The sequence below is a fragment of the Chenopodium quinoa genome, unplaced genomic scaffold, assembly GCF_001683475.1.
Source record: "Chenopodium quinoa cultivar QQ74 unplaced genomic scaffold, ASM168347v1, whole genome shotgun sequence".
NCBI classification, from domain to species: Eukaryota; Viridiplantae; Streptophyta; class Magnoliopsida; order Caryophyllales; family Amaranthaceae; genus Chenopodium; species Chenopodium quinoa.
The window spans coordinates 2,342,181-2,358,932 of NW_018745177.1; the positions used below are offsets into that span (position 1 = coordinate 2,342,181).

Consider the following 16,752-nt stretch of genomic DNA (forward strand, 5'->3'; position numbering starts at 1 on the left):
TATGTACTTTCGAATTTGCAACAGTTTGATACATAGGAGCATAATAACATTGCTAAAAACAAGTTTAAAAACTATACTTGATTACATCGTCTTTTAGTATTTTTCCGTGTAGATTGTCTATCCCAACACCTACATTGTGTTTCGTAGAGGTATAACAATGGGATTTCAAACAAACTAAGGTACATAAGCATATCATATGAAGCGCTTTATTGGTTCACCAAGCAGTGACATCCTAAGCTAGCTCACTAGTCCTCCTTTCTTGGGTATGCGAGGATAAATCTGGAGCCTGAAATGCACATAGTAAAATAGAGGGGGAAAAAAAAGGATGTCAAACCAAAGTTTACACAGAAGAATGAGATAAGCAACACAGTTTTATTTTTTTTTAGCAAAATAATGTATGAATTTTGCTGAATTTTGCTGCAAGGATCGTGATAAATTAGCAGCCTGCATTTACAAAGTTAATAAATTTGAATGTGGTATACAAGGTGTGGGTGCAAAGCCTCACAAATGAAGGTGAATGTATGAGCTTGGACACACCATTAAAATACAAGAGTATTTATTTGCAAAAAACACAGGCTGACGTAATAGGATGATCAAAAAACAATCATGCCTGTGAAGGAGGGAATGGAAAGAGGCCAATCTCAGCAGAATACACAGAATACACCACACCATGGGGTTCAAAACAACTGCTAAGTTAATACATCTCCTGTTAAAACACAAATCAATCTATAACTGCTTCTTGCACAAATACAGAAAACCAGTATATTCTCAATTAAATAGGTGTTAATTATAGTAGGCAACCACCAATCAAACACCGCCCAAATCAAGAGGAGCTACTACACCTCTACGGCTGTATGCCTGTACATATTCAAATTTTGCTTTGTTAAGTGTTTAGTGAGCTTGGAGTTCCTCTAGACTTTGATTCTATCTTTACATTTACAACAGAACTTAGAGCACATTTCAGGCACTAATTAAATTAATAAGGTAACAGGCTCAAGCTAGGCTCTTTAAAACTAGTATAGTTGTGTGCCTATTGAAAGGATTTGATATTTTGGCTTGCCCAGTTTTTGTACATCCAAGAACATTCTGTTTTCCTTTCGGAAAAAAAAAAAAAAAAAACATTCTGTTTTTACACTCACTTTGAAAAGAGGTATACATAGATCTAGCCCTTTTTGTTGAAGCTGCAACAAAGGAAACATGAGATCACCAATATCATTTTGCTTATGGTACCCACTTTAGCTCCACCAACTGAAAGCGCGTACTGGGTATGGGGATCTAACTATCCTCCAATGTGGTTGAACTTTCTCAATACAAGATTCCTAATGCATTTTATTTTATTTTATTTTGTTTTTTTTTTTTAACATCGGAAAAAGCATTATATTAATCATAAAACAAATTACACACTAAAACACTAGGGGTAGGACCATACAATCTTTAACATCGGAAAAAGCATTATATTAATCATAAACCAAAAGCTTTCGAAGGAACAGGATGCTCTTCTTTTAGAGCCACTCATCCTGCAAAATAAGGAGTTAGTAATACTGGAGAGTTTTATTTCTTTGACAACAAATGATTTTCCTTCTAACTCTGGAGCGGTGAGAAGAGGCAAATATCTTATTTTTGGGGTTCGTAGTAGACTTCAAGTGGGACTGGTGCATCTGGGTAGAACATTAACATACTTTCACATGATGACGCATGGGTGGCTATACCTATAGTCGGATCTTCTTGCGTCAATATTGGAGTTTTTTCACATCTATCATGCCCTTCAAAAGGGGGGTGACTAATCTCTATTGGTGTAGAAACTTCTTGAGTTTAAACAGTATCCTTCTTCTTAGGAGGATCAAGTACTCGAATGCTAATAAAATTCTTCCGGGAAGAACAATAGTAGAGTAGTGTTCGTCCCTTGAAAACCGCCCCATACATTGTCGGGGTGAGATAAAAATAGGAATCAATTCATTTTCGGTTCGAAAACCAATAACTTGACCCTGTAAGATTTGACTTCAGAACAGAAATGTTATCAATAACGTTGGGCCTTTCATCTTGATCGGACGTTGCCTTCCAAATCCAAAGATTTGCCTACAACATTCTTTTCCACTATGGTGTCATCTTTAACACCAATACATCTACGAGCACACCCATTTTCATGACCATCTCCTTCTTTCCTTTTCCCCTCCTTTCCCAACTTTCTTTCTTTTTCTTCCTTCCCTAACTGAACAAAGTCTCTAAACCTCTCATCCTCTGTTGCAACCACAAGTGCATCATCAACAAAATTTTGAGACCAACCCAATCTAGAGGTCATCTCCTTAGTTTTTGTTTAAACTCTTTGTTGTTGGGATAAATCCTAATTGCTTGCGAAAGATCCATGAAAGCTAGTCGGGTTTGTTCGGCTCTAAAGTTGCTACCGCTCTTCTAAAGTAAGCTTTCACATTTGAGTTATCATAACACAACACCGCCAAGCACAACTAGCCAACTTTGCCAAAGTTCCTCTCTTTGACTAAACATGCCAGAGCAGATTAAGAGACACAACAAGGCTTGAAAAAACTGATTTATCATCATCATTACAAACTAGAACAAAGGACAAGTTCTTGAGTGCAAAAGAGCATTTTGCAATGGCTAAAACCATATTACTCTCCTTGTACCAACTGGTTACCATCTTTTAAACTCCTAACAAATTTCAGAATACCAAAAGGAATCTCCAATTCCCCAACTATTTTCTCTAACTTATGAAAAGAGAAATCCTCCTCTTCAAACCGAGCAAAACAAAAATTCCCCCTAAGTTCCTCAAATACATCCATAGTACTTGAAATAAGAATAGAAAAACAAAGAGCAACACTGGTAGCTAGAAATTTAATGCCATAAAGAGCAAATAATATGCTTCCATAAACTGAACAAAATAAGGGAACACAAGTCCACAAACCTTGAACCGAAGAAATTAACAACACCAAACACTTCCCACGAGGCTAACAAGCCAAAGATCCTTCTATACTTGACCAAAAAATAAAAAAAGATACTTGCCAGAGAAACGAGGTTAAAGCTTAATGGAGGTGGAGGTCGTCGGTGTAAGGTCGACTTGGCTCCGCTTCCTCTTCATCGCCGGTGGAACCGCAAGAGACTTAAATAGGTGGGGAGCTCGACCACGACAAGGGACGAGAATATGAAACAGGGGAGATTAGCCCACAAAATAAAGGAAAATTACGGGGGTGCTTGCCGGAGAACCGATTGCGGCGCCGGAACCCCAACGAGACCCTAGGTTTCCGGCAGTGGCTTTGTTTTGGAGGAGGAGAGAGAACAGAGGATTTGGAGGAGAGCAAGTTTTTAACTTTTTTAACAAACATGAATCTTAATGCATTTTATTACAACATTATATAATTGACAATCTACCCGGAGTTATTTCTAACACTGGACAAATTTAGCTTAGTGCTATTATTCCTCTTCCCATTTTAAGCAGTAAAATAGAAAAATATGTTGGATAAAAGTTCAAGCGACATAAGCAAGCCTTCTTATAAACAAACTAAACAAACAACACAAGGACTCGAATTCCAACATAACAGTTCCAGTCCACTTCTTGATCAACAACTCTGCAAAAAGCACGTATTTCCAGCATAAATGGCCTTTCATCAAGTGTTGTATTACTTGTATTAGTTGTATATACTTCATCCCTTATTTAATACTAGCAACATAGAACTTTCACAATCTCCAAGACACATCTTTGATTTTTAAAGTATTCAATATATGTTGAAAAAAAAATTATGTAAATTAAATTCAAGAATATTATTTGAAAAGAATCTAACAAGATCCCAAATGATACATTACATATGTTAATTTAAAAACGATGGTCAAAGTTTAACTTTGACATAGAAAAGCCAATTGCTAAACGCATCAGAGTGTAGCAGATTTTTTTTAAAAATCAAGTCATCTCGAACTTTGCATACATCACATGCCATTGGCCATAGCCATGTTGTATTTTCATACTTTCTGATTTTTTAGTTCTTTACATCTCTTGTTGAATAACAAAATATAGACATTAAGTTTGATTGGAAGCCAAACTTGTCTCTATTTTTATCTAAAATTCCTCTTGGTTTGAAGACTTTAACAAAGCAGCAAAAATAGCAAGAGCAGAGCATATACGTAAAGCAGAAAACAAATCAAAGAAGAAAAGAGAAATGTTTACATGCACTATAAGCGGCTCCTTGCAGCAGGTTTGAAGCTGGGAATACCAGTGACTTCCCTTGCTGTCACCAATGAATTGATGTCATATGTTCCTTCATATGTGTAGATGGGCTCAAGGTCACAGAATGCCTGGAAATTGCAATGTCGGAAATAATAAGATACAGGAAAGACTGCCTAGTGAAACACAAGATAAAGAACTGTCGCAAGGATATGGTAGACCTATCATAACAAAATATCCAAAAGTTGATTTTGAACTCAGGAATAATATGTCCAATGGGTTTGGATGTAAAAGACAGGTACTTGACAATTCGATTGACAAATCAGTCCAGCAGACACAGGGACTAAGTCACAAAACAGAAAGTAATTTATAGGTCTCATGCTTCAAAATCATCAAAGGATCTCTCTTGATCTATTAGTTTCTCTCTCTGAATCATTTATCAGTTAGCTTGCCAAGATCAAAAGTCTGAACAACTCTATCATACTCCCTTCTCGTCATTTCCAGAGTTTTTGGTCTACATATTACCAGTACTCATCTTTAAAGCACAGAAAGCTATCCGCCTATCCAGTTTCATGTTGCTTACTAATGGCAAGGGATCTGACAAGTACAGATGATATAATTAATCTGACAATACTGCAACATCCTTCTTAATAATAAGCAAGTCATCTATATCACTTGAAATTCCAGAACTATTAGATTGCATTACAGCATGATCCAAGACAGGATAACAAATTTCGCATTTCTATTTATAACATATGGAGAGAATCCTTTATATTTGGTTGCAAATAAAACCATCTGACATAAATCACAAGACAAAATTGTTCAGGGGGAAACCACATACCTAATGGTAAACTTTCTGTCAAAAAAAAAAAAAAAAAAAAAAAAAAAAAAAAACACTAATGGTAAAATTGGAAAGACAATAAGAAAGAGAGCCAGCCCCTGGGAAAAGAATTGGCCAGCAAGTTTCTCAGAATTTCGTGGAGATGGGATCTGATTTGACTAACAATTTGACAACCATGGGAGGCCAATATCAGACAAAAATCAATACTCTTGTGAGAAGTAGTACCCCTCAATTTTTTTTCAGGATCATTTAACAATTGAGTTACAGCATTGCACTAAAAAAACATCACTAAGAAACCTGAAAATGTTTTACTACAATCAGAACCAAGGAACAACTCGAACAAGGAGACAAGACAACAAATTAACCACTTACATCATTAGAAATATCATAAGCTACATTTATCCTCAATAAAATGATTAAAGCAAGGCTTATATTCATTTGCTAAGCAGATCAGGTCCTTTCAACCAAAAAGTAAAAGCAGCAGCTAGCGCGCATGATTTCATAAAGACAAGCACATCAGATTAAGACATACAATACAATATAGAAATATATATACTCTTTTCTGCCAATTGACTAACTATTGGGAAAGCTTAAATCTATAGAAGAGTCAGCTGACATGTTCTGTTAAGTAAGAATAAAAAATTAACATTTTTTACATCTTTAGCAACAAAAGAGTTGACATTTAGTTCATATATATAATGAAACTCCAATGTAAATTATTTTCCCCACAATCTTCAAAAAGCATATGATAGACAGTAAATAGGCAAGACAGCGCAAAGTATTGAAATTAGGACGAGTACAAGACCTTTGCAACAAGAAAATCAGCAAGGATTCCATTGCCTCCTAGTAATTCGCGACCAAGAGCCACTGTCTCCCTTGCCTTGACAGAAATCCATGACTGATATATTCACAGAGGAATTTGTCATTAGAACAGCTGTTACAAGACTTTAGATAATCATAGCTTGTGAGCTAAATTCACCTTTCCCAAGCTTGCATGACCAGGGGTCATTTTTCCACTCTCGTACAATTTACAAAGGCGCCAACCAACAAGAAACATTGCCTGAACATTTCCCAACATCTGCACAAGCTTTTGCTGGTTTATTTGGAATGCTGCCAATGGTGCACCAAATTGTTTCCTCTCTTTTAAGTACCTTCAGGAGCAGTATTCAGTCCAAGTAATGTTAGCATATTAGGGAACTACCATTTCATACCTTAATATCAGTAAACCATCATAATACCTGAGACACATGTCATAAACACCCATGGAAATGCCAATAGGTTGCCAAGCAACCATGACCCGTGAAACTGCAAGTACCTGCTCACACCAAGAGAGCTGTGTCACATAATGCACAAATAATTTGACAATTTGTCAGCAGCTTTACAGAATAACTAAGTACCAAAGGCATTTTCCTACTGCTATTGAGCTTGTTTGATAAACCCTACTTCAGGTCACAGGTCAAGTTGCCTTCCGTGACCTCACTCTGCCCTCCTTTCATCCTTATTTATTAGCCAGTCCATCAAAGATATCACATTAGGCAGCCAACAGCCATTGCTAAATAGGCAAGGAGTTCTAAAGCATATTTGGATACTAGTTAAAAGGTAAATGGATAGATCTTAAATCCAAGTGTCTATTAAAAACATCGGCACCTTATCTTGTAAACATATTTCAGTCAAGTTTCATGTTTTCAATGTCAAATTCTTAAATACATAACTAAGTTTGACACTCATCAATATTTAAGCATCACCTACACTCCCTCCTTCCACCATAGTACCACACCCTCCCAAATGCACCTTAGCTTTAAATAGTGCATCTGAGGTACAAAGCAACAAAAGGCACTATGGTCACATCAGAGAGCATTGAGGCACAGTGAACTTCAAACAGTGAAGCTGGTTGCCTCGCCTCCACAGATGCCCAAGATGAGGCTACTCAGCCAGCTATGAACACTGTATACTGAAATACGAATGCAATTAAATGGAAGAATGTTAAGATACTTATTTTTTTTAAAAAAAAAAAACATAGATTATCACTCAAATAGATTACCCCATGTGTTGAATTATTTAATTAGGTTGTTTACAAAGGATAGTCATTATTCTTTATTTGGGAAATGTGTAGGCATATTTTTATCGGAGGAATCCTTCATCAGTTGTTGTAAATTACTTGTTTTTTTTCAATCTTTTCGGTCTTGGTTCCGTAGGAGCATGTCATCTGACTGTCAAGACCATAGGGCATCCCTCTCAAAACCAATATTTTCTTAGTTTTGGAACTTGGAAGGACTAAAAAAATGATGTCATAAGTAATTAAGGCGGGAAAATTTTCATAAGAAGCTGACACATGTCAATCAATAATGTCAGCAGCGGCTTGTTTTAGTAATAATTATAGCAGTGATGCATGAAATACAAATTCTTAGGTGTTCTAGGGTACATTATTTACTCATTTGCTCATTTGGATGGCTCTAGATGAGTGTAAATTGCATCCCAAAACGAGCAACAATAGCCTTGGGTAGAGAAAACTACCAGAGTATCCAAGAACATAATGAACTGTATGTGCATCAGGCTTACCCTCTCCCCTCCTCCCCACTTCTTAACTCTGCTCTTAGCTCTTTATTATTCAAGCAAGAGAAAACCTCAGTGGCTAGATATCCTAACAAATGCCTGGCGAACAATCCACCAATCATTTCAAATCATTAATTTGAGTAGAACAGGAAAATCAGCAAAACAACCAAAAGCTGAAAATAATCAAGTTCTTTACTCTGGCTTTAATAATTTGATTCAGGCTTTATATTCGGACATAACTTTGACATATAAACATACATATATAGCTAGAGAGTCAGCAGCAAAAGCTCTCTCAAAATTAGAAACATAATGAGCCCGCATTAATTCTCCCACACATTAATTTTCTTAACTTGCAAGACCCTAATCAGAACAAGAAACACAATACAAAACAAGAGTAAGGACTTTCAGCAACTGAAGTTATGTATCCCTCCATTACCTTATTTGTGTCTTGGAAAGAATTGACACCAGGTAGCCTATCCTCATCAGGGACAAAAACCTTCTTTAGGACTATATCACCATTCTGAACAATCCGCAAGCCTATCTTGTTCTCAATTTTTGTAGCAGTGAGCCCAGGCGAATCCTTTTTAACAATGAATCTGTAGAGTGTGGACTGTTGATCAAGAAAACAGGGGAAAGAGGACAAATAGTATGGAATCAATTAATTAAAACAGCAGTGTGTCCAAGTGTCCAACATCAAGCTCTTGTTGCACCAAACACTCGAGATTTAAATCAGACTAAGACTGATACATCATACACGAGCTTTTTAAAGTTACCAAAAGGCAACTTTGCGATGATGTTCAACCATACACAATGCCAACATTGTTTTATTCTGAACTCCGAGCCAATCAAAGGTATGGCTTCTTACATCTTGACCTCCTAAACCATTCAAGTTGGTGATCAGGTGATGTATCAACAACAGGTAAATTAACCACATCCAATGACTCTAAAAAGTATACCCCCTATCATGTGGAAAAGAAGAGAATTTATAACCTTTGATGGAAACATTGCGCACAAAGTTGAGCATACTCTGATATTATATACTGCCTTTTACAGATAACTGTAAGACAATTGATTCAGTGAACAATATCATTTCCTTCATTTTTTTCTCCCTCACTACGCACAAATGGGCCAAGATTTGAGGGTCATACTTAAAGACTAATTGAATTGTGTTTCTATATTTTAAAGGGAACATGACATCTAAGTTTAATGGGAAATGCATTTAAGATAACCACGCATGTAAAGGTTGTAGAGGATCCCAGAGCACTGATCAAATATCACAAACCTAGAAGTATCTTGTTTTAATTATCAAAATCATTATACATTTGCCTGTAACTTCCTTATGTAGATCATACTGCATTTCAAATTTTCTCCACTTGTGTTTCCCTCCTTCCCACAAGTTACAACAGTGACAGCTTCAGCAACAGAATTCCCAAGTCCAAAGTCCTCGATGATACTGCATTTCAAATTTTCTCCACTTGTGTTTCCCTCCTTCCCACAAGTTACAACAGTGATAGCTTCAGCAACAGAATTCCCAAGTCCAAAGTCCTCGATGAAAAGTGTTATGGAATCATAAACCACTTTCAGACATTCAAACCTCTGGCAAACAGAGAGAATAGTAGAGCTTTGAAGAAAACAAGTCTACAAAATACCGTCAAGGCGTCAATCATTTAACTGGTAGCCAGGGGCCTTAGTGACAATTTAGACACATAAAGCTTAGGTTGAAGACTCGATGTTCTGCTAACTTTATACATTTACATCAATGTAATCATAGCCCAAAACCTTTGATTAGAGGTAAGGAAGATTGGGTATCACATTTGATTAACTACGAAACGACTGCATGCTACTTCACAAAACTTTAATAGGTATACACCATTTAATAAGCCATTTTAGTTTAGTCCATTGTCATCTAAAAGTCAGAAAATAGAAATCCACAATGGACAGGCTATTGCCTAATGTGGTACTTCCAAACTATCAGGCAAGAGTAGAGCAAGATGTTGCAGCAGCAATAAGGGAAGGCATCAAAGACAGAGAAGGGGCATTCTCCAAGCATATCTTCAGTATTAATAGAGATATTTGATAGAAAGTAAATGCGTCACTCCATCAACCATACTCAGATTCAGTAGGATTGTTCAATTGCAACAGATAATCAATTGTTCACACTTGGATGCCACGTAGCATAATCGCATGAATCAAACACTTTATTTACTTATCCCTAAGACCATAATCGAAAACATAAAAGCAAATTCTTACAAATTCTTCAGAAATTGTCTAAATGCAAACTTTCGGCAAAAGTTCTACTCCATATAATTTTTTTTTCAGCTCTTCTACATTAATAAATAAATTTTTCTTTCAAGGATGCTGTCAAAGGGCTAGATTTACTCAATATTTTAGAGGATTTTCACACTTACCCATTTATCTGATTTGTTGCAGTGTTCCTAGCAAATATGATGAGTAAGTCTGCAAATGTGCTATTACCTATCCATCGCTTTTGACCTTCCAATATCCAGCCTCCAGCAACCTATAAATAGCTATAATAAGATACGCCTCTTGAGAAAGGAATGGGAAATGCATGGAGAAAAAAGGGATTTTAATTTTTAAACCTTTGTAGCAGTTGTTTGCAGACCACTTGCATCACTTCCATTGTCAGGCTCAGTCAATGCCTAACAGACAAAGAAAATGAGGAAGATTATAAGCATAAATTACAAAAGCCAGCCAAATTAATGAATGGCAGCAAAGGGGAACCTTACCCAACATGCTATAGTTTTTAACTGTGCCAAAGAAGGCAAATACTTCATTTTTTGATCTTCTGAGCCACACAATGCTATCTCAACAGACACCACAATATTGCCAAAAGTAAATTATTAATCAGATATTGCCTTCCAATAAAACTAGATAACAGACATATATATACTGAAATTGCAAGTTTATTATCAGACAGGGAAAAATGAGTTCATATATACAAGAAGTTGAGGAGGTCACCAATTGTGAGCATCGCCAGAGAAGAATGGACCAATATGAATGTCGAACAACTAGCATCAACCCTAGCAACCTCAGCCGTGGCAATAGCATTTCCTGTAATGGAAAGACCGGGGCAACCATAACCCTAATCACTGAAACTTGTTAATATCTCATTTAAGGTGGTCACAACAAAAGAAGTCAAACCCAATTTATATTAATTACCTTAATACTCCCACCAGCAATTTGCAAGGCCCCCAACTTTGGAATAATCTGGAATGGAAACTCAGCTCTTTCCCAGTACTGCAATTAACAAAACTTGTTACAATCTCTTGCTTAATTTGGCAACTAAAGATGATACAAAGATGACTTAGAATTATTTATTACATAATGATAAATAAGAAGGCATGATGGTAGCAATCAAAGTTACTAAGTAGAGGTAACCACCTCTGCCATGATAGGAGCTACTTCTTTTTCCATACACTCTCTAACTTTAGCACGAATAGCCCTCTCCTCATCATTCAGCAGATCATCAAATTGATAATAGTCGGATGCTGCAGTCCAAAGGAGGCACAGGAAAGAATATATAAATAAACATCTAGAATGAAACTAATTTAGTGAACATTAATTGATCCAGCCAGTAAAAACCTGTAATATCCACAATTGCCTCCTTTATGAACATTTTTGTGCATGTTTTAAGCCTCATGTGTCACAACTCACAAAAGAGATAAGTAGATTACATATAGTTTTTTTGAGGAACACTACTAATTAGATTGAGACTTATGTAACTTGTTCAAAAGCATACTGAAATGATACTTTGAAGCTTTACAATTATCAAAATCCAATACGTAAGAGAAAAATTGAGGCAAGACTTGGATAATATGGAAAAGCAAAAAGAGTTTTAAACCAAAAACAGGTATTGGAATTCAAAATAAAAATAAGAAACTCATGCATCTGAAGAAGCTCATCCAAATTTTATCAACTATGAAACCATGATTTCATAAATTGCATTAGGATACTTAGCCAACTTTGTAAATTCTAAGTTTTGACTTTCCAACTCTTTTCTATTACAATTGGTCGATTGTCCTAAGGGGAAAATAAGGACATGAAATTCAACAAAAAAAACTCTAATTTTCTCATTCAATTCATGCATTATCACTTTATCAGTATATTACTAGTAGTTTAAATTGATTGTGAAATTAGCAACTGTGATAATTTACATTATTATATTAATTATTCATTTCAAAATAAATGTCACATATATAAGGACATATGGGATACCTAAGGCATCAAAAAGATCAGCATAACTTAAACTTTATCAGAACTTTACACGAATAAAGAATAAAAATCTCACCACAAGGAGGAAATATCGATGCAGGTTTTGCTTGGGGGAATGCTTCTGATATATCAAGCGGTGGTAGATTGAAATATGAACTCCTCGCATCCTTGAGTGAGTCACCTAGTAGCCAAACAACACAACATTTGATCAACAATCAAAGTGATTATAAATTTATAATCACTAGACTACCCAAAACTTTTTTTTTTTTCCTGAACTTATTTTATCGGAGCTAAGATAAGATATGTTAAAATAAGATGAAATAAACAGGCCGTAAGGTAAGTTTATAGGGATCATTAGAAACATCACATACACTTAAAGCAGAATGATCCAATTAATTAGGCTACTTCAATTTAGCTTATTTAAGCAAAGGTTTGCTGGTTTCAATAATGATCGAATCAGGCGAGATCAGATCAAACTTGATCCTTTTATTTGTGTTTGCTCAATACTAAATATCTAGCTCCGTAACTAAAAAAAAATATGAAAATTTCATATTTGAAAAGTATACCATAATACAAATTTAATGACATCTCATTTTATAATATATTATCTAGTTTACAAATAAATTAAAGTTTAGCCAAATCTGAAAATCAAATCGAACCAGATTTAATCATATTAGAAAAATTCAGATAAGGTGAATTGAACATAGCCTTAGCCTTAATCATCAAAACATTCAAAGTCAATAATCCATTAAAATCAATAATAGTATTAACATTCAAAGTCAAAATCATATTCCAAACGAAACCAAGTAATTGCTGTTTGCCAAAGCCAAGCAAAATTAATTAGCATTTATTTACAAAAAGAGAAATTAAACAACAAAAATAATTTTAAAGCCAATAAAACAGTATTTTTTTTTAATTAAGAAAAATACGAAGTATATATTATTATCTCCTCCCCATTTAAAAAAAAATAAATTAAATCCAACAAAATTGGAAGAATTTAAATATCAAAAGGTGAATAGATTGGTGTATAAGTCAGCTAAACAGAATTCCATTTCACATACATAAAGCGAAAATATACCACAAAAAATCGAATTCATTACAAAGCGAGAAATGGTAGACGATTATGATATCAAATTTAATGCCAAAACATATCGTAAATTTCATGATCTTAAGAATTAAAATTCATGCAATATAATACATTCACCAAACTTTAATTATAAAAAAAAAATTAAAAAAAAAAAAAGAAAAATTCATGATCTTAGAATCAAAACTAACCTTTATTTGTAGAGGATATTGTCATTTTGCAAATTCAGGAAAAGAAATTGGAGCTGAAAAAGAAAATTAAGAGAGAGAAAAAAGAGACTTAAATGGCACGGAGTTCAAAGAGGACGAAATTGGGAAATGAAAATTGAAGACTGTCTTATTAATAAAGAATCGTGATTATCTGAAATTGAAAACAAAACCGTGAATGACGCGGCAAAGGCCAGAGGGTACACCCAAAACTTTAAAAAATAAAATAAAAATAAAGATTTATATGGAGATGCGGGGTATCGATCCCCGTACCTCTCGCATGCTAAGCGAGCGCTCTACCATCTGAGCTACATCCCCAATTCGTGATGGTTAAGGTTTTTTTAATCATTTTCGATTAGTTGTTATTATGATTTTATTATTATTATTTGTTTGTTTGTCAAAAAAAGCCAGCAGAGAATGGGGAGCTCATTCAAGTTTTAAGGTGATTTGCTTATGGTGTTTTTAACTAGAATCATTTTGGAGTATCATAACATTCTTTATATCTTATTTATTTATTGACAATTTAACTTAATATTTGATTGACACAGGTACGAGAAGGATCAATTTTACAAAACCCACCATGACTACTTTTCTGATTCTGTAAGTTGAGTCTTCTTATGACAAGAACTATCTATTGCACATGCTTGTCTTTTTTGTTGATATTTTTTTGTTTAACTTCTGTGTGATTTCAGTTTAATGTGAAGCGAGGTGGTCAAAGAGTTGCAACAATGTTTATGTACTTAAGTGACAATGTTGAAGGGGGTGAAACATATTTTCCTATAGTAAGCCTGAGTAGATTATTGCACAATAGTTAGGTGCTTTGATGATTTGATCTCTTTAATTTTGGGAAATTCTCAATGGTAGCCATACACGATTACGCATTTTCATTGGTAGCAAATTTTTAAGAGGATTCTCTTAAATTTAGAAATTGGATTAATAAGTTTTCTCTAACCTAGCCATATTATAGAAAATTAAACATAATTGACCTTTAATATGGTTATACCCTCACCACCAGTACCACATTCACCACCCTCCTTTCCACCTCCTACCACCGAAAACACCTAACTACCCTTCTTCCTCGCAGAAAACACTCAGCCGCCCCTCTCCCTCCCCTTGCCTCCCCTTCCACCACTAATGAAACACTCTATCGCCCTTACCTTTCCCCCCAAACCGCCAACACACCTTCCCTCCCCCCCCCCACCTACCCCGTGGAATCAATTGACAAAAAATCAAGAGGACGTGAAGTCATGAATCACAAGTATAGAGGAAGAACCTAAATATCGATGTTGTTGTTATGACTGCAGAGGTTGATTTTAGTAACGTTGAGTTCAAGGTGGCCTGTATCAGTAAACTCGAATTCATAGATGGGTATTTTGGGCCGTTTATCGAAATTGATCATGGTGGGAGAGGTGAGAGAAAATAGGGTTATAAGGAAGAAGAGGGTTAGGGTGGTGGTGCAGTGGTGCGCCATGGATAATGTCGAGGAAAGGGGGAGGTGATTTAGGGTTTGTGGGGTGAGGGAGATTTGCCTGGGTGGTTAAAGGGTAAAAGGTGGGGCAGCAAGGGGAGGGGAGAGGGGCGGCTCGGTATTTACGGTGATGAGGTTGAGGAGGAATTTGAGGATGGTGGTGTAGTGTTTGAAAAAGCGCGCCTAGGCGTTGAGGCGCAAGGCGATAGGGGGTAAGCGCTTAATTTGGTCTAGTAAGTTAGGTACATGAGGCACAAAAAAAAGCGCACAAGATGCACTTGAGCAAACTTCAGCCAAAATTTTTGTACTGTTGATGTAAGGCGCACTGGCGCGCCTAGGCGCAGCATAACCCCTCTCGCTTCAGCGCTCCTTGAGCTTTTTTATACATTGTGCTGGTTTATTATTAAACTATGTTTAATCTATTTTAGCTTAATTTAATTGAGAGGTTGATGTATCCATTTTATATAGTATTTTACCCCCCGTCCCTTGGTCATAATTAGTAGTGTTTTTGGCTCTTTAGAGCCACTTTTATTACTAATTGGTGTTTTCTAGTGTTTTCATAGATTTGGTTGACTTTTGCAGGGATTTATACTTTTGGAGTATTTTCCCGAGATATTTTAGAGCAATCACGAACATTGGAGAAGCACGACCAGATTTTATAGCCCAGGGCTGGTTAGAGCCATCGAACCGGTGATTAAGGGCTTGGTATGTATGATACCGGGGCATTTGGATCGAGTATTCAAGACCCGAAGAGGAACCCCAGATTGGCCCGAAGAATTGGAGCCCAATCGTAGTCCAAATAGTGGCCCTAGTGAGTCGCCCGGCCAAAGAGATTGGCGCCCGGAGGCGCGCCCGGCCGGGCGGGAGAAGCTAAGGCTAGCGCCCGGTGACGCGCCCGGCCGGGCGAGAGATTAGTATTATGGATAAAAAGGCGCGCCCGATCGGGCGGTGCCTCGCCCGATCGAGCGCGTGTATTTATTAGTTGACGATTAGCGTCGTTTTAGTTTGTTTTAGTTTAGGATTTGTACGGAGTATAAATACTCCTCCGTAATACAATTTTAGGACGATCTTTATCTCTTTCCTCTCTCTCTTTTTACTCTTTGTTTACTCTCTTAATTGTTCTCTTAGATTTCTTTCTCCTAAACCTTTGTTCTTAATCTACTCTTAATTCCAGATTTATTTTGGTAACGATTTCTCTTCTCTTAATCTTAGTTATTTATTTTATTCCTTTAATCATGTTTTACTTTATTGCTTTGATTAGTCTAGTTTTTACCATGTGTGAGTAGTTCTATTTCTAGGGTTTATGGGGATTCTTAAATAATATGAAGGGGTAATTTATTGTTGTTAATTATCAATGCTAGATTAATTTCCTATTGATTGATTTAATGCTCTGTGACTAGATTAGGCCTGATATTTTATGCATGAGTGTGACAACATTGATTCGAGATTCGACAGATGAGAGTTGATGTTTAGGTCTAGTTTCAATAGGCAGATTAATTTATAAATGGTTAAGTCGAGATTTGAGAGATGAGATTTAATACCGGTAAATTAATTGTGTGATTGTAATACGTAGCGAAATCCCTTTACAATCTGGTTAATTGATGCATTGATGATTGACTATTATTGATTCTTGGTATTGCATGATAATTTCTTATTGAATTGTTTTAACGTTTTACAATTACGGCTTGTAAAAGTATAACAATATTGAATTGATGAATCGAGCAGATGTTAATTTGATATTAAAGGTTATTTTCAATAAGAACTTAGATCTAGTAAATTGCGAGAGCCTGTTAGATCTATGTTGATTAATAAATTGCGAGAGCTTGTTAATCATGTTATTTATGCAATGTCAATGATTGATTATTGTGTTTTACCCTGGAGTATTATTTATTGGTGAACCTATGCCCTAGATCCTTTTATACTTCCTCTGTTCTGTTAATATTGCAACAAGGAGGAAATTACGCATCCCAAAACACATTTTATATGCTAAATATCTATAATTGTGTAAGAGTAAAAATTATAAAAAGTTGATATTGTGAAAGTATTATATGAGACGAATCCAACAAGTTCCCACTTGGCTATATTTTGCTTAACATATAACTCATATTATATGGTCAAACAAGAGTGATGAATAGTGCAAAAAGTCCATTGTTGCAATATTAATAGAACGGAGGAAGTATATTGTTTTCTCCCTATTCT

The 16,752-nt window shown here is 35.7% G+C and overlaps 1 protein-coding gene and 1 non-coding gene across 3 annotated transcripts; both read right to left on the minus strand.

Annotated features, from left to right (window-relative positions):
- Positions 1 to 2: 2 nt before the first annotated feature.
- Positions 3 to 13,199, minus strand: LOC110710870 (acyl-coenzyme A oxidase 4, peroxisomal). Of its 2 annotated transcripts, none has more exons than XM_021889211.1 (14): positions 13,071 to 13,199; positions 11,872 to 11,976; positions 10,965 to 11,071; positions 10,743 to 10,820; positions 10,542 to 10,665; positions 10,310 to 10,383; positions 10,163 to 10,222; positions 9,971 to 10,080; positions 7,999 to 8,158; positions 6,248 to 6,324; positions 5,989 to 6,160; positions 5,815 to 5,907; positions 4,172 to 4,299; positions 3 to 286 (listed from the first exon to the last, which is right to left on the minus strand). In XM_021889211.1, exons 1-13 carry the CDS (start codon positions 13,093 to 13,095, stop codon positions 4,177 to 4,179), a joined length of 1,308 nt encoding a protein of 435 aa, XP_021744903.1. In that variant the 5' UTR covers positions 13,096 to 13,199; the 3' UTR covers positions 3 to 286; positions 4,172 to 4,176. The 2 variants fall into 2 exon arrangements, with proteins under 2 accessions (XP_021744903.1, XP_021744904.1); XM_021889212.1 differs by lacking the exon at positions 3 to 286 and adding an exon at positions 1,361 to 3,578.
- A 131-nt stretch (positions 13,200 to 13,330) lies between these two features.
- TRNAA-AGC lies at positions 13,331 to 13,403 on the minus strand. The gene has a single exon. It is a non-coding gene; the product is annotated as a tRNA-Ala (tRNA).
- Positions 13,404 to 16,752: the final 3,349 nt, after the last annotated feature.

Excerpts from the sequence above, each read along its gene's own strand:
- LOC110710870 (XM_021889211.1), bottom strand. The coding sequence starts at position 13,095 with ATGACAATATCCTCTACAAATAAAG. Across the intron at positions 11,977-13,070 it reads AATATCCTCTACAAATAAAG|GTGACTCACTCAAGGATGCG; the intron begins GTTAGTTTTGAT and ends TTTGGCTACTAG. Across the intron at positions 5,908-5,988 it reads GTCATGCAAGCTTGGGAAAG|TCATGGATTTCTGTCAAGGC; the intron begins GTGAATTTAGCT and ends TGAATATATCAG.